The 22,968-nt window shown below is 43.1% G+C and overlaps 2 protein-coding genes and 1 long non-coding RNA gene across 4 annotated transcripts; 1 reads left to right on the forward strand and 2 right to left on the reverse strand.

Annotated features, from left to right (window-relative positions):
• Positions 1–238: 238 nt before the first annotated feature.
• On the reverse strand, positions 239–1,340 carry ier2a (immediate early response 2a). The gene has a single exon (XM_026356092.1). The coding sequence runs from the start codon at positions 1,261–1,263 to the stop codon at positions 679–681; it is 585 nt and encodes a 194-aa protein (XP_026211877.1). The 5' UTR covers positions 1,264–1,340; the 3' UTR covers positions 239–678.
• A 4,155-nt stretch (positions 1,341–5,495) lies between these two features.
• LOC113156360 (nucleus accumbens-associated protein 1) lies at positions 5,496–18,791 on the reverse strand. 2 transcript variants are annotated; one of them, XM_026351457.1, is made up of 8 exons: positions 17,565–18,791; positions 14,131–14,284; positions 13,090–13,362; positions 12,152–12,779; positions 11,793–11,963; positions 10,995–11,100; positions 10,685–10,782; positions 5,496–9,676 (listed from the first exon to the last, which is right to left on the reverse strand). In XM_026351457.1, the coding sequence occupies exons 1-8, from the start codon at positions 17,780–17,782 to the stop codon at positions 9,366–9,368; spliced, it is 1,959 nt and encodes a 652-aa protein (XP_026207242.1). In that variant the 5' UTR covers positions 17,783–18,791; the 3' UTR covers positions 5,496–9,365. The 2 variants fall into 2 exon arrangements, with proteins under 2 accessions (XP_026207242.1, XP_026207252.1); XM_026351467.1 differs by having other exon boundaries at positions 16,987–17,703.
• LOC113156371 lies at positions 18,620–19,238 on the forward strand. Its single transcript, XR_003298297.1, has 2 exons — positions 18,620–18,706; positions 18,790–19,238. It is a non-coding gene; the product is annotated as an uncharacterized LOC113156371 (long non-coding RNA).
• The last annotated feature ends 3,730 nt before the right edge of the window (positions 19,239–22,968 follow it).

Raw genomic sequence — 22,968 nt, forward strand, 5'->3', positions numbered from 1 at the left:
GGGGGATGTTTAGCTGTGGAGAGGGAAGCAAACTTCTTCACACCCAGAGCTGTTTCCTGTCACTCTTCAAACACACCCACATACCACTTTCACACTGATACTTTTGCACCAAAAGCAAGTTTCCCACTGAACATCACATCCCCCTGTCACTACATACGTATCATCATCATATGCTTCAGTTTCCCTCCTAGAAATTATGATATAAAGTATGACATAAACACACTTAAGATTCAGATTCAGTAAAAAGGTTTAATAAATACTGAGGTAGTTGTGTTCATTGAATTGTTTTTACACTTGAGATCATCAACTTCTGACACATGTAGGTTTAACACACTCATCAAAATGCTGAGAAGGGTTTAGAGTTATACAACAGATTCGTGTAAACGTTCATAAAAACAGCTTAAAATCCAGGGGAAGCAGTTTCTTCCAGTTCCGCCTTTGGCCAGCTCAGTCAGTCCCTCAGCTGTGGCCATTAATTACGCCAAAGTCTCTGGGACCACTACGCACCAAGTGGTCTGTTTCTGAGGGTCCCCTAACGTGTCCCGGCTTGTTCAGACTGTGGGGACAGACCGTCCAAGGTGTCCAGCCAACCGAGCACGTCGTAGGGCCACGACAGACGCGTTCAGGCTCCCAGGCCGTGGAGAAAAGGTTTGGTTCCTTTGCTCTTTACGCACGGTGTCAACACACTGCAACAGCCCTCTGTAGAGGCATGGGGGCAGGGGGGGCTCCCATTTCACTACTGCAGGTCACGTAGTCCATCAAAACAGCGTGTACAATGAGCTGCTGGGGGCAGTTTCCCTGTTCAAGCTTTGCTTTCTTACAAGGCAGAAAGTCCGGTTCGGCGGCCGTCGCGCCCCGTCTCTTCCTCGAGTGCTGAGCCGGGCCAGTGGGGCACACATTCTCCTTGTTTTCTGCGCCGTTGTGAGTGCGTGGTTGGCAGGGCAGCTGTGAGGGGGGACACACGGCCTCGTCCCGTGGTGAAGTCCGAGGCTGCTCGACAGAAAGCGCAGAATGACCCTGGGGCTCCTGGAGCGCGCCGGTAGGCTCCGTGGGCTTCTCAGCCGGGTAGTGTTGTTGTTCATCATCTGAGGGAACAGTTTCTGCCGTCGTCTGGGCCTCGTGGTAGATGTCCCGGGCGGATTTCATCACCAGAGTCAGCAGGAGGCTCCGGTGGAGACGGAGACCCCCACGCTGCGTGCGGGAGCTGTACAGTTTCCCCAGAGCAACGACCATGATCCTCTTGGCCTCAGCACTGACCTCCATGGCGCAGCTTGTGTTCAACCGAGTCCAAGACAAACAATCAGAGGTTCAATTTGCAGAGTCGGGTCTCTCCCCTGTGACTTCACACACAGACACAATACAGACTGGCTGCAGGGCAACTACTTATCACCTCGTTGACGTCACCCAGCCAGCGTCATACGGCGGGGCTCCGCCCCCCGGCCTCACACCAGGTCTACTAATTCATCCAGTCCCGCAACAACTGGGCAGTGAACGCAGCTATTTTCAGCTGCTGGAGTGAGAGAGACACAAAACATGAACGAAACTGATGGATGTGTCTGAGTTCACTCTCATACACAACAAGATGTTCAAACACTGGTTACTTTCTCTTCCACTTTCTCCTCTTGAAGTAAATAATATAAAAACAATGTGACACAAATGACAAGTAAAGAGCCAAAAACCAGAACGTTTGTGCAGCAGCTAAAGGTGCAACCTGTCATTTTTGCTGCTCATTAGGACATTACACCTTGTAGTTTTTTATATGTAGGTCCATTAAATCAAATCCCTACGTGAAATCCAACTAGGTTCAGTTGCTTTAAGCCTCTAAACTGCACATTGGTACTAATAGTGTTGCTGCTTCTCACTGAATCAGCTCTGTCACATGCAGGTCATTTGTTTTGCAGGAGCTCAGAGTTAATGAATCCAGCTAATAACCAATTTAAAGTGTTTAATGTGAAGATGTATAAAAGGGTATAAACCCCAGCAGTGCATTTGTTTTAAAGCCCACTCGAACCTGTTACATATCTCTGTCTATTTTTAGTCTCACCAGGGACTTCTACTGCCCCAGCAATCTGGAATAGACAAGAAAGCACCGGTCTCTGAGCTCTTAACCACTCTCACCCATCCCCCAGCGTGTTGCTTCCTTTGGCAGGAAAAAGACAGGAGGTGGGGAGGGAGGGGGTGAGTTAACAGATGCCCATATAAAGCACATCCTGCTCCTGAGGTACATGCAGAGGAAAACCCATGACGTGTGTGGAAGCCCTCGTTTCCTGAAGCCATTTAAAGTAATAGTAGTGAGGATTACATCAGGGCTCGTCACTTCCCCCGAGCTCATATTTGGGGAAATGGAATCCATACCTTACAATACAGTGACCAGAAACTGCATAATACCTTATTCCATTAGCAGTTAGGCCTGATACATAAACACGACAGTGTAAAACTACCTGTTAGTAGTACTCTGAGATGCAGATTTGCGTTCTTACAGGTTTGTGTTCAGACAGAAGAAGGAAAACAGAAGCTGCTGTTCTGCATGTTGTCCTAAAAGGTCCTCTCAGAGGAATGTGAGGTATGCAGATATGCAGTTGGTTGTTTCTGGCGTGGCTGCAGTTTTTCAGCACAGCTCAGTTGCAGGCTGTAAATTTCCAACTGTAAAACATTTGCTCGTCTATAGAGTGAGAACGAAAAGGCGTGATGTGAAAGAGAAATAACATTACTGTCACAGTAACAAGTAATTCAGTAATTCCATTTTCCTCTTTTAAAGATACTGCTCGTTTTGGGTCTAGAAGCACCCAAAAGGCCAGACATGAACCTGATCTCACACTGATGTTTTAACTGCTTAAAGATAACCTTTAAGCCCTGATCCAACATCTCAGTCCATCTCTGTAAAGGAGGGCCCTCATGTGGTTATCTTCTGGAACTGAACTCTGAAGGCTTATGATGCCTGTAGGTCCGGTCGAAGCATCACACAGCACCTTCTGTTTCACACACACACACACATATATATATATATATATATATGTAATTTGATGCACCACCTTGTTGTTATCATACTTGATTTATCAATAATCATATTACTGTTCTAGATATACAGACATTAGAATTTGCTTCAGAGAGCTCTGCAATCTGTCATGAACTCATAAAACGTAATTCATAGGGAAAACTAGGGAAACATGGAAGATATGTACGGAGCAGAGAACAACTTTTGGACAGTCAGGGTGACAATATAAATAAAAACCTACCTGACGACAATATGGTCAGGGATAATGTTGGCTAACCACTAGGTGGCGCCAACAGATAGGACTTGGGCTACCAATCACACACACAAGCATCAAACTGCAACACTAATTAGTCCCAAGCATTAGGTAATTACCATTATTATTAGGTAACAATTGTAATAAATTATTAAGAAGAATGAGTGTCTCTAAATTCTAAGTATGCTGACGTCTTCTAAAGGCCGGTGAAAGCTCACCCACCTTTTCATGTTATTTACAGTGGTGAATATGATGCTTACAGCAGAATTAATGAAATGGCATCTTTTCCACGACCACAGGATGTGTCTTCAGAAATAGTTGTTTAAGACATGAGGAGATACTGACTGAATCAGTTTGGGTTAAATAACTTGTTGCCAGCTGAAAAACAATCATCCATGCAGTAATTATCTAATCATTGCATTACCTGTTTACTTAGTTAAGTCCAGGTGGTGACTCTCTTTTGAACGGGCAGTGCATATCTAAATTCACGATAAGTGAATGAGTGACTCATTATGGGGTAGGTCTACAAAGAGTACAGCACAGTGTTGTGGCACAAGTGTCTTCTATGGCTGAAGGATGTTATTACACAAAGTTATTGGTTCACTGGTGATTCCAGGTTTTTGGGGAGACAGGACGGTTTGCATGTGGGCTGACAGTTATGTAACCAGACTGCTGTAAAGAACTGTTTTCAGACATTAAATCTGTATTAAATTTCGATTTAAATATATATTCATTATCGTTAGTCCACTAGGGAGCAGTAGAACATCACAACAAGCAGACGGGCAATGACTACTGTAAAGTGAAGTCATATTTCAAGCCACAATCCATAAAATGGGTTCCAGCTTTATTTTAGTTTCCAGCAGTCCCTGAGAATAATGTGCCATTTAATGTTTCGTTTTCTTTACCAGCCATTTGCTAGTTTGTTTGTTATTTGGTCTGTTACACACTGGGTTTATGAAATGCTGCCTGATACTACTGGGTTGTTGAAAGTATTTAAAAAAAAACACACAGCAAGCACAGTCATTCCCAGAAGCAGTTTCTTTGGATAAAACACAGTTAATTACTGTGGCAACACAGTAAATGGAGATAGTGGATATTTCAGTGCTCTGCGTATCTGCACGGGTCAGCATCAGTGTGTTTGAAGAGTGTTGCAGGCAGCTGTCCCTCTTCTATTCAGGTGGAAAAACTCACAGCTGCACTGTACATTGCATTTGTTGCCCTTTAGGGCTTCTCCAGTAGAAGTTGAGTCTCTCCCACTTCAGTTCCACGGTTGCCTTGTCAGCCTTTAAACATTAGGTGGGGCTCTAACAAGACAAGTTCAAAGTGAACTGGTGTCTGCTTTTGGGACAAATCAAAGGCTTAAGGAGGTGAAACTAAACGTTTGTCTCATACATGGATCATATTCAAGTTATTACAAAGCATCATTCTGAATTTGCTCATCGGTCGAGGCAGATGGCCACCCACCATGAGCCTGGTTTTGTTGGAGGTTTCTTCCACTAAATGGAGTTTTTCCTCTCCACTGTTGCCTAAAGCTTGCTCAAATGGGATTGTTGGGTTTCCTATGTAATGTTCTATACAATTATACTCTGTACGATCTTAAACCTTAAAGACTGTAAAGTGCCTTGAGATGACTTCTGTTGTGATTTGGCGCTATACAAATAAAATGTTATTGAATAGTAACACTAACATGAGAAATAATGTCATTTGTCATTTTATGCAGGCTTCAAATGTCCATGGCAATGACTTTTACTATAAATAAAATGGACCAAGCCTGTTTTAAATTTAATGCCCTAAAATGTCTTAATGTTGTACCAATTGTTTATTGGATTTATACTTTATACTATACAAAATCACCATATTGGCATTTCTTTAAGTTAATAAAAACAAAGACATATTTAGCTCTCTTTTCATGTTTTGAGTTTACATGCTCGTAACCCCATGAGACAGCTTATTTTTTACATATGTAGCGCACTGTATACTAAGAATGAAAGCAAAACTGCAGCCAAATGAAGACAGAAACAACTGTGCGGGATGAGATGTTCATTAAGCATGAAAAAAATACGTGACCATCCCCAGGTGTGAGTACTGAAGTGTGCAGGAACATGAACAGAGACAATCATGCATGCAGCGTGTATGAAAAATGCTTATTTGCATTACATGAAACCATTTCATATTTCACAGTCCATTTATCCACGCAAATGTTAAAACTTAAAAATAAACACTTGTACAGTAAAAAAGAGTCCGAGAGAAATTGTTACAAATCTTTTATTAAGATATTCATTATTTAATCCATTTTGACATTTTTCTCTATGATTTGTATTTATTTATTTTACAGTCGTTAATGTGCAATTATATTTGATAATGTTGGGTCACAGTTACAGGGCTTTCACAAAGTTATTGGCACTTGGAACACAGAAAGAATAGGATGAGCAGTACAGGAGGTCCACTGGCGCTACGGGATTACAGAGGGCGAGGAGCGGGGGGCGAAGACATGGGCAGATCAATTACTGCACAGGGTGTGAAGAAGCACTGTTTCTGGGTAAATATATACCTCATGCTGTAAGTGCACAACAAACAATTTGACCTCTATGAGTGTGTCTATATATAATATACAGTATTTATCTATACAGTTATGTAATCATACATATATATATTTATATATATATATATGTATACTGTTTAGTGACAAAAGGTTTCCCATGCCGTGCCACGCCTTATCCATTCAAGTGTGTAGGTTTATATGGTTTGTGAAATGTAAACACATCTGCTGAAAGGAAATTGGAAATTACATTTTGCTTGAAACACACAGGTAAACACACCATGAAAGGGTTCTCTTTTCAAATGCACACAGAGTGAAACACTTGCACACCCATTGAACTACACAAGTGGTTGTGAGACAGGGACATCAGCGAGCTTAATGTTTACCAGGGCCCAATGAGTACAGTTAAACATACTGTAACCTTAGTTCCATCTAACTAGCAGATTAACCTAATTGTAACATACTTTAAGCCTTAAACTGGTGTTTTGAAACAAGGCTCACGAGGCCCAGCAGCAGCAGCATATTCAGACTTTGTCGATGGTGCAGTGTGGACATTTCTGGGCTGCATATTTGGACTGCTGCTGTTTTGAAAGTAGACTAACATGGCGTCCTTAGAATTAATGCTGATTCACTGGTGACATTTCAGCTCCAGACAGCGACTCTGAATGGAGTACCAGTTATTCACTAGGTCACTGTGCATCATAGCCACTGTTGGATGCTAGTTAAAGCTCTTATTGCTTCTTTATGATTTTCTGTTCTTCTTATTTTAAGAGTGTTAATGACACTTGCACTCTGTTTTCACTGGGACATAATAAATAGCAACAATCATGTAACTAAATACATGAATCTGAACTGTAATTGGTTAGAATTCTTTTTTCACGTCTAGATTGAATGTCTCTATTTGACTCTTTACATAAGATTTATAGGAACTTGCAACTCTTAACTCGTGACTTGGCTCTTTTACTCTGTATTTAAAGCCATTTTCTAGGTATCGGGTATTACAGCAGATTCATTTTCTAAGGATAAAAACCTTAATTGTTTTTTGTTTTGTTTAAATAACACATTTTCTAAGGCCAACGTCAATACTGTCACAATTAAAAAGTGTTGAAATGTTGACTTTGGGGAATGAAAAACAGCTGAAAGCCACTAAGCAAATTAAATCTACTTATTATAATGCAGATTTAACTACCCAAAACCACAGCTTCGCCTCTCTCTGAAACACATGAATAAACTTGCGGAAGTGAGACAGGACACCAGCTGCATGAAGGACAGGAAGCACAACAGTCTTTAAAGATAAGGAGGTATGTGGGGGTGCTCATGTTGCATCTACAGTCAAATGCAAAACTGAGGTTTTATTGTCATTAACCTTCCTGAATACTTACAAGGTACTGCATGTTTGTTCTGTCCTTATACACATCTCCTAGTCAAAGCACCAAAGTAAACTCATTATTATAATTTTAAACAATAATGAAAATAGGCTGAGCTGTATCTGTAACGCTTCTAGTTATTTATTTTCAGTAAGATTAACTCAACTGCCTTGAGGAAGCATAAGAAGCATTTCTGATTTTACACTGTACCAGTCTTCAGAAAAATAGAACCTCTTTAAAAGTCTTTCCAGAAGGAGACAGTAATCAGTCATCTGTGAGAGAACACATTCCAAAGTCAGACCCATGTATATACACCTGCAACAGAAACGATGAACCCCTGTACTGACTTCTAATCTGAGGTCAACATGCATTCAAACGCTTCTAGCAAACACTAACTTTCATATAAAACAAAAAAAGAAAAAAGGTCAGTCATTGACATTTCATAATCAGATGCATCCAGCAACAGAAAGGAAGAACACTTGGGATTTAACTCAACAGTCTTCTTGATCATTTACAGTAGGTGCTTGTGCCACTTTTAAAATTAGAAACACAGGCAGACATGGAAACAAAAAAATTACAATTTCCACCTTAAACGGGGGTGACTGCTACACAACATTTCTCAAAAGGTGCATGAACCACTGGTTCTTGTCAATAAGGTGCAGAAACCTCCACTCTAACCTTACATGGAAGGTGCAAAATCATTTCAAACTCCAGAATAAAACTGTCAGCCATTTCTAATGTCCGCGTTAAAGAGGTGGTGCATTAGATACATGAATGAATAAACTCCATGGCAAAAGAAACAGCTATGCAATACACATTCTTTACCAACAAACGATGTCTCACACACATGGATAGTACCATAAAACCTATTTGATGCAAGCAATATTGCCTCCTTCTTGACATCACTGCACCCACTGATTTGCATTTAAAAAGGCACGTTCCGTTATCTATAATTATTTTCTTTGAGTTTTGCATTTTCACAGAGTCGGCAGCTTTTTTTCTAGTCGAGTTATCGCATCAATATAATCTCTAGATTCTCTACAAGCAATTGGACATAATGTGGGCCAGTGTTTTTACTGAAGGAGGCAAATGTTGCAGGTTCAGAACCTAACAAGAAATGGTGATCACAGACTACAGTCAAATCAGCCGAATCAGTCTTATTATTCCTTTTAACAGAAGATAAAATGCTTCAAATTTAGCAGTTCAACTGCTCATTACATCACTCCGTACTGTAAAATAAAAGATAAAAAGAAATGACTAAGGGTCCTATAATAAGACTGTGTAATAATACTCCTCTTTTCTGCAAAAATAGCACTTTTCCTTTTGGACTTCTTTCAATAAACAATGAAGATCGAGATTTTAAAACAATCCCTCTCACTCTCTTTGCCCACACCGTTCTAGGCATGGGCACTTGTATAAATATAGTTTGTCTTCTAAAAATATGACCATCTTTGATTAACTGTAGCCCTACAATCATCTCAGTAAAAAGATTTTCCCCCCTTCTCTCTGGATCACTTTTCAGTTCGTAGACACGGGTGCTAAAAATTTAGAAAACAGAGAAACATGAGATATACAGTATGTCTCTAAGACACCGCACAGTGGTACACGACTGAGATTCTCTGGTATCAAGAAAAAGGGGAGGTGGGGACAAGAATACTTGCAGGTTGATGAGTGGAAGATGCAAATGGAGGAAGAACAAGTAGTGTTAATTGATTTTAAGAACATATCGATTTTAAATTGACCTCCTTTCACGAGGCTGGAATACAAGTTGTCAGGTTTGCATAGAGAAAAATGCCACTGACACTTACATTCAATATATTCACCACCTCTACTTCTAGCCTGTCTCTACAGTCAACCCTTATTCCTCCTCAGGCTGCGGTCACTCCCCCCACCACCTGCATGTCAGGGAATGTATTTAATATGCAACAGTGGATGCGCTTACACATCTTAAAAAGACAAGGGGAGGCAGAGGGCAGTTAGGAGAAAACAACACCCTCTCCCTTCTCTCTACTAATTCCATTGTACAGTCATAAAGCAAAAAATTTAAGTTTTCACGTCCTGGTTACATCAGGGTATCAACTGTTGACCCCAGCAGTGTAGTATAGACAGTCAGATGTGAGAGATCAGCGTGGGCCAAAGAGTGAGAAGGCAAGCAGAACTGGGGAATACTGGTATGTGTCACCAACCTTCTACCCTGGCCGGACACAGTGTTCAAAATAACGGTCCTCCATCCCCACCCACACCTGGTAGTGATTCACCTGAGGAGCCGCCTGACTCCATGCCAGCACCGCCATTGGCATCCAGAGAGGTGGGGTCGAATGTTTGATCCGCCCCCAGGGTGTCGTCCTCCGCCTTGACGCCATCGGGAAGGAAAGCGGAGTAGGCGTCGCTCTCTGCCATCAGTAGCTTGAGCTTGGGGATCCAGCTCTTACGGACCACACGCCGGGCGTTGGTGCACATGTCGGCGGCAATGGCATTCATTTCGCTCTCTTTGAAGCTGGTGGCAAAGTTCTGGCAATAAACTGGAAGGAAAAAGGAAAAAACAGGCAAAGAATCAGCCTGATGAAGCAGAACCAGGCACTGAAACATTAACAGGTGCAAAAGAACAGGCAAGAATGAAAACCGGCTTTTTCCATAACATTTCATATAATATCACAAACTCTCTTCTCGAGGGAAATGTTAACTGCTTCCTTGAGTAGAAGTGAGTGGTGCTCACTCATATCTGTACTCTTTCAATTCTGTTTTCTCCACTGGGGAACTGGCACAGTCAGCCTGGCTGTGTCCGACAGCAAATCAACCCAACCGCTGTTTGCAGCTTTATATTTAACAGATATCAGCCACAAAGTCTAATTCCCCAAATATCACTTCTCTCTGCTTAAACACAAAGAAATAAAACAACCCCCATGTGGTAGTTTTATGCAGACGTAGAATAAGTAGTATCTGCAGCACTCTTGTAGGCCCTGTTACGTGAGTGTACTTAGAAATGAAGTCGGTTATAAACAGATCTACTAAACCATGTGGTGCTGTCCTATAACTGTCTCTAATGAGATGAGAAATCTGCGTTCATCAGCCCAAACTTCACTCAGCCATCTGGGAGTTATACGACTGCAGTTTAATTGTCTAGAGACATATTCATCTGTGCTGTACGTACAGTACATCTCAGCAGACCAGTTTTGTTTTCCCTCTGCTGCTGGCATTCAGTTTCATAGCAGATGTTGCCCTCTAGTGGCCACTGCGAGTTATTACGTTTAGTCCCAAAGCAACACCTAATCTTAATCATAAGGGGGCAGTAGGTGGTGAATAATTTACCATCTGCATTTTTATCCCAGACTACTACAAGGAAATGAAAACGTTTAACGGCTAAGTGATTGATAATTAAGAGCTAATTAATAAATTCAGCAATAGTGCTTTTTATGTACTATATTAAAGCATGTGCTCCACTTTTCTCTCTATATCAAATCTTACGAGCACATGGTGAAACTGCAAGCTTGTGGGCAAACACCCACAGTCAGGAAAACATGTAGACTCACATTTGACCGCATGCAGTACTCTGTTGTCCAGGGGCTTGCGGCTCGGGTCATTGGTGGACGAGCGAATGCCTGTTCCACAGCTGTTGGCCAGAGTATTCCTGGGACATCAAAATAGGAATGAGCAGCACAGAACACAGAACAGAGGAAAACTAAAATAGTTCCATCCCTCCTATGTATGCAGATGAAAAAAAAAAAAACCCAACAACGAAAAAAAAAAAACCCAACAACTTCCACTTCTATATTAAAACTAAGCGTTTGCTAACTTTACATGAAACACTTGCAGAAATAGACTCAGACACAAAGAACAAACCTGTCAAAGAAGGCGGCCAGCAGCCTCCTCAGCAGCACCTTGTGTCTGGTCCCAGCGCTCACGTGACAGTTCATGAGCTGGGCTCGTGATATATACACAGAAGTACCTGCAAAGACACCAACAACAAACAAATGAGCCACCAGACATCTGTAACACTTATCACCAGTTTTGCATTTTCTACCAGCCCAGGTTCAGATTTTGTGATTAATCTACAGTAATAATAAAGCTTGTAAACTGTTCTAGTAACGGCTCTGATTCAGACTGAATGGGGCGCAGTGAGGGAGCTGTGCTTCAGATGTCATACAGTAGTATGGAGGTTTCATTTTGCTTCTTTGTTATTTTAAAGGCATCTTTCTCACAAAAGCAAAAATAATAGCTGTGTTATTTATTATAAAAAGCACAATACTTTTCTATAATTGCACTGCTGCTTTTTGTGTTACTTTTAAAATACCCTGCAAGACTGTCTTTGCATGTGTTAACACCTTTCTTTCCTTTTTGTTTTCAAGGCTTTCTCTCACACCCTTACAGTATACTGAAAGGTATGTAACTCAGCCTGTAAGATAACACAGACACCGTCACAGGATATCCTCGACATAAACACATCGAGCCACATGTGCAATAGCACTGCATAATCTGCACAGTGAACCCAGTCACTTGATGACTCTAAACATGCATGTTACTGTCCTTAAATGTAGTAACTTTGGTACATTCCTGCATGATTATTTTACTGTTTAACTGTACCGCTCCACTGTAAAGTTAAAAGGTTCCTCGATGCTCACAAATCCAAACATACCGTACCTGAGACTAACTCTAGTTTCTCAGCAGGATCGCCTTCCTCGTACAGTTTGGGATGGCAGCGGTTGCCTATCTGAGCGATGAGTTCTGCGGGGAGGCATGTAAGATCTCGTCCTCGCATGCGACCCCGTGTTTCTGTGTGGTCCGGTAGAGCCTCAACGCGCTCGCCAGCAGCTGGAGAGACACAATACTGCAAAATTAGAATAAAACCACATCACATTTAGACACAGAAGACAAATATTCTGTGCTCGTCAGCCTACAGCACAAACCATAAATCCATTAAAATACAATGCAACATCTGGGAAGAGATCTTTCCCAATGTGAACAGAGTACATTTTTCATTCATTATTTTGTCTCTTTACCTGCTGCTCCCATGTTGAGCATGCTGTACATAGTATACATGTTGCAGATTTGCCTGTACTGCTCTTCAGCACATTCGTCCGTCCCCTCTTCCTCTTCTTCATCATCATGGTAGCTAATGGGTGAGTCACTAGTGTAGGTACTCAGAGTGCCAGGACTGGCACCCTCTGATACACCGAGACCCGACGCAAAGCTCCCGTTGGTGCCGGTGCTGCCACTAAGCCCACCACTGGCCACCATGCCTGCCAGGCTGTTTGTGGTAGCACCCATGCCCATGGTGAGTCCGAGGGCTCCAGGACTCTGGATGGCACTGCCTCGCACTGCCTCCTGGGAGTAACGGGCTGCTTTCCTGGCCCCTCCTCCCCCTGCGCCGGCCCCACCTCCGTCTCGACTGCTGCCACCCTCCCACAGCCGCTTGGCTACAGGAGTGCAGACCACCGAGTAGGGAGTGGCAGCTTCCGGCTGACTGGCCGGCTGCTCTGTCTTCACTCGCGATACCAGAGGGAGCGGTGTCTGGGAGGAAGCAGGCCGGGCTGCACTGTTATTCGTCTGCGCTACGGGGCTCTGGGGCTCAGAGGGTGGGGTCTCCTCTGCTTGAAGACCCTGGGAGTCACAACTGGGTGAAGAGACCTGGAAGACAACGTATACATCAACTTTATGTCAACATACATGAGCAAAATGACAAACTGCACTAATGGACGTGGACGTAAAGGCCGGTTCAGCATAAAAACTATTAACTCCAAATGTAATATTGTTAATAGTTTTGTTTTACTTTGTCATGTTCGCTGCTGTTTCACTTTAGCTGATGTTAGTGGCATTTGGTTTCTGTATTTGACTTGTGGACAACCTAAAAGCTTATTATCTTTTTTATAGACAATATGTCCCAGCTGTTGTATTACTGGCTTTGACAAGTTTCTACTGGAAACTACTGTAGTTTTACCTTGAGGAAGAATTCGGTGCCTTTCTCCATGATCTGTTGGATCTGCAGGAACCCAGCTGTATACATGAGAAGAAACTGGTCCCCCACCGTCATGCTGAGACGGCCTGTGTAGCAGAAAGCCAAGATCTGCTGGAAGCTTTGGGGCTGCACAGCCGGTGGGAGCTCGACTACGGTCGGGCTCGTCTCATTACTGCTGCAACCACCACCATTGCTGCTGCTGCTGAAAAGATCCCGGAAATATGAACTGCTCGCAGCCAGAACTGCCCGGTGAGCCTAAAACAAAAGAAGATAAGTTAGGGTTCCTATTAAAACCTCAGTAATGCTGATCCAGAACATGAACTCACACTTTGGATTTTAGGTTTTTAGCAATAAAACATTTTAAATTATTCCACATAAGAGAGAGTTTGTATGTAATGTAATGTGTAAGTATGAATATAAACACTATTTATTAAACTGCCCACTGCATTAATTAGAATCAAAAACTAGACAATTAGTAAAGAGAAATCTTTTCTTTTGATTTCAGCTTTCGTTTGAAATGTTAGATGAGAGAATCAGTGACGTTCAACTAGAACACCACAATTAAAGGTCTACAAGAAAGATTTGCTAAAGCAAATCATCTTTAAGTGGAAATGACATGGCATTAAGGAGGCCACGTGTGTGCACGTTGTCACTCCAACAACAGATTACAAGTGATTCAAATAATACTGTTAAACTACTGAGGATGAAAATCATCCAAATCACAGAGTGTGTTGGGATAAAAACCTGCAGACTGTGAACGTTTATCAGCATTCAGTGTTGAATGACACACTGTCCGTCACAGTTACAAAATTACAAGCTCCAGTCACTGCCCCTGCAGAGACGATCCAATCAGCACTCGTTCTGAAGTATACACACTTTACATCGGCCTTCAATCGTCCATGCAACATAACTGTTATTGGGCTACAGGACTAAGTGTTTCCACAGTTAGTCAAGTTCCTTCACTGGCAATTCAGGAGTCATTTCCATAATGAAAACAATAATAACTTGATGTCTTGTCACTACCTTGAAGGCGTGGCCTTTGACCACCACAGAGACATCACAGTAGAGTCCCTGCAGCCGCTGCTCATTCAAACACTCTAAAACATTGTTGCCGAAGTTTGGGATCGCCATCTGGAGGGTCTGGGCCATGGTGCGCCTACGCACACCACCGAAGGGTCTTGTTAAGAAAAGAGAGCGAGACAGAGAGGAAAACATGTAAAGGAAGGAAGAGAAAGAAATAACATGGTCACATTAACAGATCAGATAATGGTGGTTTAACATGGCTTCAACTTCACGTGGATCTACCAGCGTCAGCATTTAGTCCCTTCGCCTGATAACGGTTCCAGCTGCAGACCCACCAACAAAAAAATGACAAAAAAACAGTTTAATCCTGTGATGTGTCTTCTGTGTGAAGGGGGGGGGGGGGGTATAAGTAGGCAATGTGAGGAGGAGGTGTGATGTAGCAGGACTCTGTTAACAAACAGAAAACTCGAGGAGAACAGCCCTAAAACAAAACAGGTGAGGAATGTCCGGCACTCGCATTAATGGACGCAGAAAGTGGGAGACAGTCTTCCACTGCTACACAGTCATTCCAAGTGGATCATAAACCTAATGGAAACTTGTTTTTTTGTTACTGCTAGGCAAAATTGTTCATGATGGAACCCCTCTTTTCTAGAAAAACAAAGCAGTCCTGAATAAGAATTATATCCCTTGGCGTATCCAGTTGACACAGGCCACAGATATTTCTTCACACAGTCCTACTGGAGGCTCTTGGCAGGCTCACAGGACAGTGATATTTGAAACTAAGTTTTGTTGAAGCTTGCATGGATAATCTACATCGCATTAATCGTATACATCGCTCGAGCGTTGCAGGCTCAGTAAAAGCCTTTTTATTTTCTGTCTCCTACGAGCTGTAAAACCCTGCGTCCTGAGATAACTGGGTCGCGCTCTGTTGTTCTATGTGCAGAAGTGTATGTAACCTAAATAAACACCACATAGCATGTTTCCATTCACCTCTCTACACAGACGAAGGCAAACATACCCCCTTGCCCCGCACCCTCTCAAAGACTCCTGTATTAGCCCGTCAATACGAAATCAAAGTGAACTAACGCTGCCTTTGTTGTGAATGTGAACCTGTGTGCACGCCGTGCTACTGCTCGATACTCTATGATACTCTATAAATATATTTCGATGAAGATACAGGCTTGCACGGCACTACAGTGTGCTCGCACAGATGAAGGTACTTTTTGCACAGATGCTTTACCACTTAAAAGTGTTGCACGAATGCACGCTGCACAAACACCCACCCTCACGTATACATGCCACACAAAGGATCTCTGCTGCTATGAGAACACACTGATTGAAGACCACCCTTAGAGGGGCACATAACCAACTTTGGTGTGACTGACTGATGAGGGCCGGAGTGAGCTGCCCCATCATATCCAGAGCCTTTCATTTGGGAACTAGCCAAGCTCCAGGGTAAAGAGAAATGCTCTCTTTGTCTCTGTCTCACTCAAGCTCCCTCTCCCTCATACTAAAACACAGATGCACACACACACACACACACACACACAAACTCAAACAAACCCACAAAAGGCACACTGAGTCACACACAGACATTAGACAATACTGCTTGTTTACAGTTTGGCGAGCCGCAGTAAGCACACATGCGTGCACATAAAGACACACAAACACAGGGCTGAGAGCAGGGTGTGTTTGCACAGTTTGCCCTGACAGTGAGCGAGAATGTGACTCTGTGTGTGTGTGTGTGTGTGTGTGTGTGTGTGTGCATGTGTGTCTCCATGCACCAAGGAGGGGCAGAGGGGCCTGCAGAGACGAACGGGATCATCTCGGGTCCTTATTCCATCAAATATATGAAATGCAGCCATGTGAACGAATTAAACAGACTCAAAGTCACACTGAGGGTTCGATGTCCCACCAACCACCCTGGAGATTAAAGTAGGTCAAACATAAAACACACTTAAGACCTTAAAAGCCTCCAAAAGGTTCCGCCTGCGTTAAAGGGCTTATGTTATGATGGGTCAGCTATCAACTCTTTTGAGAACTTAACACCGTTTGACTACTTTCCAGCTGATCCAGCTCTAGGAGAGAAAAGCTTCCAGTGCTGCTGTGTGGATGATTAGTGTGGAGTCATTACTGAAGCTGGCACACAATGCATTCCTTCTATAGGCATTTCCTGGTTCTCATGTGCCCATGCCTGCACGGCTGTGCTTCTCCTATCAAGTCAAGGCAAAACGCACAGGCCCTTTGGGATTCGTGGTTATTCTTGTAGCAGTGAAAAAAAAAAAAACCCTGAATTAAAAACTTCTAAACTTCTCACTCCACATTACTGACGCTTTACGCGTGCATGCCCTGCGCGCTCCCGCCGGTGGTTCGCCTGCACAGAAATGCTCAAACGGGGAAAAGGATGCCGGATAATGGGGATCAGATGAGGAGATGTTTAGCACATCGGGGGTGAGCGCGCCGTGTGCCAGCCTCCCCAAGCGGAGTGCACCGGAGTCGGGAGGCGACGCAAGGGAAGGAGGAGGAGGAGGAGGAGGAGGAGGGGGGGCGACACGGGATGGCAGCAACCCGATGGTGTCTCACTGTTTACGTGCCGTCAAATTGCATCCAAGCCTATTGATCTAAACCAGTTCCCGCTGGTGGTCCCCCTCTTTCTCCCGTGGCCGACAGCGCTGACATGCTTGGTGCCCTCTCCCATCCGCAGCAGGCCTGTGGAGGTGGCTAATGGCTATGCTAACACCACTGTTAAATATTTTGGGTTCGCCCCGGCGCACCATCCACCTCACGCACACGCAGCCCGGCTGCACAATGTCAAGCATTTCCGCGATACACGCCAAACATAAACAAGACACTTACTGGCTGAGCGGACGAGGTGGCTGCGCTGCGACGCCGGCTGTCAAGCCCCAAATGTTGCTTATTTAAATATTTTGGTGATGGGGGAAATCGCTCCCCCTGCCATTCTCCATTCTACCGACATCAACAGGTCATCCCAGGACACGCAGCAGCTGAGGGCGAGCCAGACGGAACCAGTGCGGCACGGAGCGGGGGGTGGGAGCACAACAAGGCACGATTCTTTTACAGCCGGTGCTCGCCCAGGGGCTGCCGAGCCAAAAACACCCCGACTGCCATCGCATTTTCGCATATTTGTGTAGAAGAGCCACGTGAAGTTAACCGTTTACCTACAACCTGGGATCTGTTAGAATTAACTGCTTGGAAATGGCGAAAGTTTAGGACCGTGCCAGCGGAGCCATCCCCTATGTTGGACAGGCTACTTATCCCAAACTTTTATTGTCCCGTATCTGCCGGACTGTTCATCATTAACCACCTAAATCCATGGCGGCAACTAAGGACACCGGGACAGATCCTTGTCCCCCCTCTTCCTCTGCCGGTGGACCCCGACATGACGCCTCAAATAACGGCACTCACTCACTCACCCCCTCGCTGGGAAGTTGATGCAGAGCGTTGGTTCAAAGGAGGAGACGCAGCGCTCTCTCCCCTCGCCTTTCCTTGCTCCAGGCAGCCATTCAGTGTGAGCGAGGCGCAGATAGCAGAGCCATCGAGGGCGGTACAGTATCCCAGGGGATTGCGGAACACAGAGCCACTGATCGCACAGGACAGAAAAGGAGGAAGACAAGCATGACGCGCTCGTCATTCAATCGCATGATCGTTCCGAGCGCAGCCTCAATTTGGGGAGACCTATCCCACGGCGTGGACTGTTTGCGCATTGGCACAGCAACAGCAGCAGCAGACTGCATGGAGAAGCCGTGTCTCTCCCTCTCCCTCTGTCTCTGTGGGGCTCTCTCTCTCCGCATTTGAGCGAAAGAGCTGGGAAAAGTAGGCCGTGTGTACTTATTTAACTTGGGTGAACTCGGTGCGCGCATATAAAGTAGGGATAAAGCCGCGCCCTAGATGGGCTGTAAACAAGTGAGAGCCTACGTGCACAATGCATGATGCTCTATCAGACCTACACACACACGTAGACGGGATATAGACTTGCATTAGCCTGTCCAGGCTCTGAGATCCCACCAAGGCCCAAGTGCGGGTCAGACGCATTGGGCCACGCTGTAGACCTCAGCTCCACACAGTTAGCTTTGCAAGCATTTCTGTGCAGGCATCAATCTCCATTCTGTCCATGTATGACCTACTTTCATGCATTTATTCATGTGAGACGGCCGGCACACCATACATATTTCATATACCACCAGCTCTGGATGAGCACATGCCTTCACATAACACACCATCACACTCACACAGCGGTGGTTACAGTGGATATGGAGCTTATAGAGGACAGAAAAACAGTAACCAGTGACCTCTGAGGAAAGAAACAGAAACCAAAGCTTGGTTTTACTCCACAGGCCCTTGAGGAAAATAATCTGCCACAGGAAAGTGTTACTGTTGTGTCAGTCTGTGGTTTGGATGGAGGCTGCTGCCCAACATGGCAGAGGCCCTGAGCGAAGCCTGATAAGAGGTCAGAATACTGGTGATGCAACTGATAACTGGGATTTTTAATGTAATACAGCGAATGGAGCTGCACGTTTCAGTCTCACTGTGCACCGCTCTAGCTCTACTTAACAAGGTACAGCAGAGAAAAGAAAGAACCATTAATGAGCTCTCTCTCTCTTCTGCATCTCTTTCTAACCCTCGTTATTTTCTCTGCAGCACGTGAGCGTCCAGGCCGTGTGCCTCTCTCCCTGTTCTCTGTTTTCACTCAGCCTTTCTGTGTGTGAATGGTCTGCTTAGGGGTTTGCCTCTTGTCTGTTTGTGTGGTCTGCCCTCTTTCTAGGTCTCCATGGTGGAGAGGAGGCCACGTAGCTCAGGCCGTATCTTGGAAGTTGTTGCTCGATGTTCTCCCTGATCAGCGACTACTTACAGAGTGTTGTATAGTACATTTGTGATTTGTGTTGTTAGGCTACATTAATAAAATTGGATTAGATTTTTTGCTCTTTTAGGTAGCCAGTTTTTGTCCCTGCAGAACTCCTGTGCATGGATTAATGGACAAGATGGCAAAGTGACAACCAGATGTGTTAGAAATACACAACAACCGGCAAGCACAAGTAGAAATAACACTGACGACAATGCATTTAAACCACACAGAATCTTATGCTATTGCTATGCTAAAACATTAATGTAGTGTTGTTTAATAAACTCTCACTGTTTAAAGATTTGGCAAAAAATCTAAATATTAATAAAAAGATATATTAATATAACACAAAACCTCTTTGAATGCTGACACTTTTTATCCAAGTTGGCCAATAGTGGCAGCCATGCACAGAATCCCTGATGTAAATATGTCAAAAACTCATATTCAAAGTTAATTCATGTAGATAAAAATGTATATGTGACACACTGTGATGAACATGACTGTGTTTTAAACAACGACTGTGCATGGAAACAGTCAAAGCTTTTTCTGACCACATGTAGTATGTGCACGTCATGCAACAGTGAACCCACACTGTGTGGTTTTATCTGTTGTATTTTAACAGACAGTAAACAAACAAATAAACAAAAATAATCATAGCGAGTAACTAAATGTACACATGCAGTGACTGACAGTGTAGTCACTGACAGAGTGGTTGATGATAGCAGGGGGCAGCAGAAATAACAGCAGTGATAGCTGAGTCTGATTCAGATGTACATATTCTCAGATTTACTGCTTTATAGTGTTAGTCGTTGCCAATCTCATGTATAAAGTCTGATGTCTTTGCCACTGAGATTATTTAAGATATAAGATAAGATATTCTTTTTTATTAGCTGTGATCTATAGATACTCTTTTATTTAATGGCTTCCTCATATGTGAACAGTTCATTACTTTTAATCAAAGCAAACTTTTGTTTGCTTTGATTTTTTTAAAAGTGTTTTTCACAATTTGGAATAATAAAAGCAATCTTAAACAAATCTGTTTTTTTCATAATTCATGCGTAAAATGCCACAGACCTGGTGTAGAGCTGGCAAAAGCAGGGATAAGTGATAATACATTCGACCTGATTAGATGATCATCTTCTGTACCTGAAACTAGTTAGTACAGTAACTAGTAACTTAAACCATCAAACAAATGTAGTGGAGTAAAAGTACAATATTTGGATTTTATGGCTTGGTTTTTGTGACTTACTAAATGATGTCCAATCCATTTAATTTGCCACAGGTGGACTCTGCTAAAAAGAAATAAAAGCAGGATGCACTTTACCACACTTTAAACTGCCACAGCAAAAGGGTCTGAGTTCTTTTGTAATGGAGAGATTGCAGCATTTTTTTATTTTTTATTAATTTGCAATATAATGCTAAATGTTTTCACTTTGTCATTATGAATTTTATTATTATGTGTAGATTCAATAATTCAGCAAATATTATCTTAAAATGAAACAAAACAAAATGCAGGAAAATGTGTAAAAACTGACTAAATAACTGTAGTGGAGCTGTTTATAGATGGAAATAAAATGTTATCAGCATAATCAGTGAGGTACTGACTTTTAAATACACCTGTCCAGAGTTCAACTGGTCGGTGGCCAGTGGTGTGACACTGGTCCTGCCTGCACAACATCAGGATCCATGAAGCTATTCAGTGGTCAGTATGTTATACTGTACACTTTGTCATGATGCCATCTTACTTTAGGTCAGTCCAGTTAATAACTGACTCCATGCATATGGCTTTCATTATAATTTCAAATGTTCTTTTTGTTTTGAGACCATAATGACTTAAGTTTTCATTCAGGAAAGAGAAACGTGTGCTGTGAGTATTCAAATCTTCTGAAATTGTATCGAGACAGGCTCATGTGAGCGTCTCTCAGGCTGTGAGTGAGTGAGCAAGAACAACAACAAAGTCTATAACACAAATATGATTTGTCAGCCTCCCAGGTAGTTTGATTTCACGTTACTATTTAAAACCGCCTCTTAAACAACAGACCAAAATATATCTTATGTTTAAATTCACTATCATGACTGTTGTCCTCTAACTAGAAGACAGACACGATCTACCAGAAAAGAATCTGTACCTCTCTTTTCCATCTTCTTGTCTTTTCTCAGGGTCACGTTGAAATTTCACTTCCTATAATACTCAAACTTTTACCCAGAGATCTTCATTGTTATGTCTTTAAAGTCAGATACTAAATCAGTGCCTGTGTTTTGCATATGTGTTTGGTAGCAAGACGTCAAGATACATGTTGCAGCCTGCTAAGCAGAGATGGTTATAAAAAAGATAACGTGTTTGCAGCTTGAAATTTCCACTGCCCAAAAGGTCATGAAAGGTCAGAAATGCCAGTGAAGGGGAATTATTCTTGGGTGTGTGTCTGCGTGGCCGCCTGTGACACAGGCGAAGAATGGATTCCACTAAATATCAGCACATTCTGAATGCAAATGTCATGCAGTTTGCCAAGAAAGTGAAACTGAAGAGAGTTTGGCTTTTACAACAGGACAATGATCCAAAGCAAATCTCAAAACTCAATGGAAATGTGAAGGTGTAACATACAGCACATGTACAGCCCAAATCTCTGCCTAAACTTAAAGAATTTCTGCAAGAAATAGCTGCTAAAAGTTCATTTCAAAAACAGAATGATTTTTAAAGAGCTACATATGGTGTTTGCAAGGTGTGATACAGTATATAGCTCATCCAGACGTTGTATGCAGAACTATTAACTATTTATTTTCACTTTAAAAATTAACCATGTCATTTTCTTGGAGTGCCCCACTCTTTTGTTTATAAATACATGTATTCAATAGATCTTTTATAGATTGTCTTGAATAGATTATTTTCAAGACAATTAATTATTTGCTTCTATAAAATTTTGAAATGAACATAAGAAGAATAACCACACTCTGTGCTCGATGGTGCCAGCTGCAGAACATGTATGGAATTACATGTGGAGTGTGAGCGACTTCTAAAGATGGCATGAAGATGATGCTGGTCATGTAGAGAGTCGTAACACATAAAGGCCCGTCAGAGTGACAGCATTAATATGTTCATGATACAACTTTTTTCTTACTAAAGTTTCCTCTGAAGTGGTCATGATGGTAATGATCAATCCTCCACCGAGCACAGGACGCTCAACAGGCTGCTTCTTTTGGACACCTATAGCTTAAGACAAGATGAAGATAAAATATGCCCAGTTAAAGCCCACTGTGCATGTATGCTCTTTTCAGCAGCACACTGCTTCATATTCAGTTCAGCACATTTAGCACTGGGAGCTGCTCAGTACAGTCACTGTTTTACTGTTGATCACTGGACGGTTTGTGGTTGAGTGCTTTGCACAGTGATTGTATAGGAGAGGACAGTTCCTCTATATGTATGAGGATCTTTCATTGTTACTTTTAATTGGTTTATATGGTCACACAGCAGGGGTCGATCAAGGAACCAGAGGAATAGGACTTAGTAAAAGAGGATAGGAGGGTATGGGGGTGTTGCACAGGGAGACACTCTCAGGCAGCCTGCTGGGCATGGTGCCCCGCTTCCCTATTGCCGGCCCCTTGGCACTTAGACTTGCAGCAGCATGCTGTGACTCCATCCCAGCAACAGCGTCACAGATTTGGGCTGGCTGCCACAGGGTCCCCAGCCAATCCGGGCACGCGCAGTGCCAGATCACTCTAGAGGAAGCCAATAGAAAGCCGGGATGTACTTAGTGTCATCCCTCCCAGATGTGAATTCCTTTAAACCCACAAGGTACACAAATGCAGATACAAACATGCAGCTCTAACTGAAAGATGGTTTGTGCACACGCTGTCATGACTGAGTGTATGTGTATGTTTGGAAATGAGAGGAGATACAGAAACAGCCTTTGTGTGTTTAAAGGAGTGTAATTCTGCATCTCACCTTTTAGTAAGTTCAGTTCAGGCCTGTCAGCATCTTT

The sequence above is a fragment of the Anabas testudineus genome, chromosome 8 (assembly GCF_900324465.2).
Source record: "Anabas testudineus chromosome 8, fAnaTes1.2, whole genome shotgun sequence".
Lineage (NCBI taxonomy): Eukaryota > Metazoa > Chordata > Actinopteri > Anabantiformes > Anabantidae > Anabas > Anabas testudineus.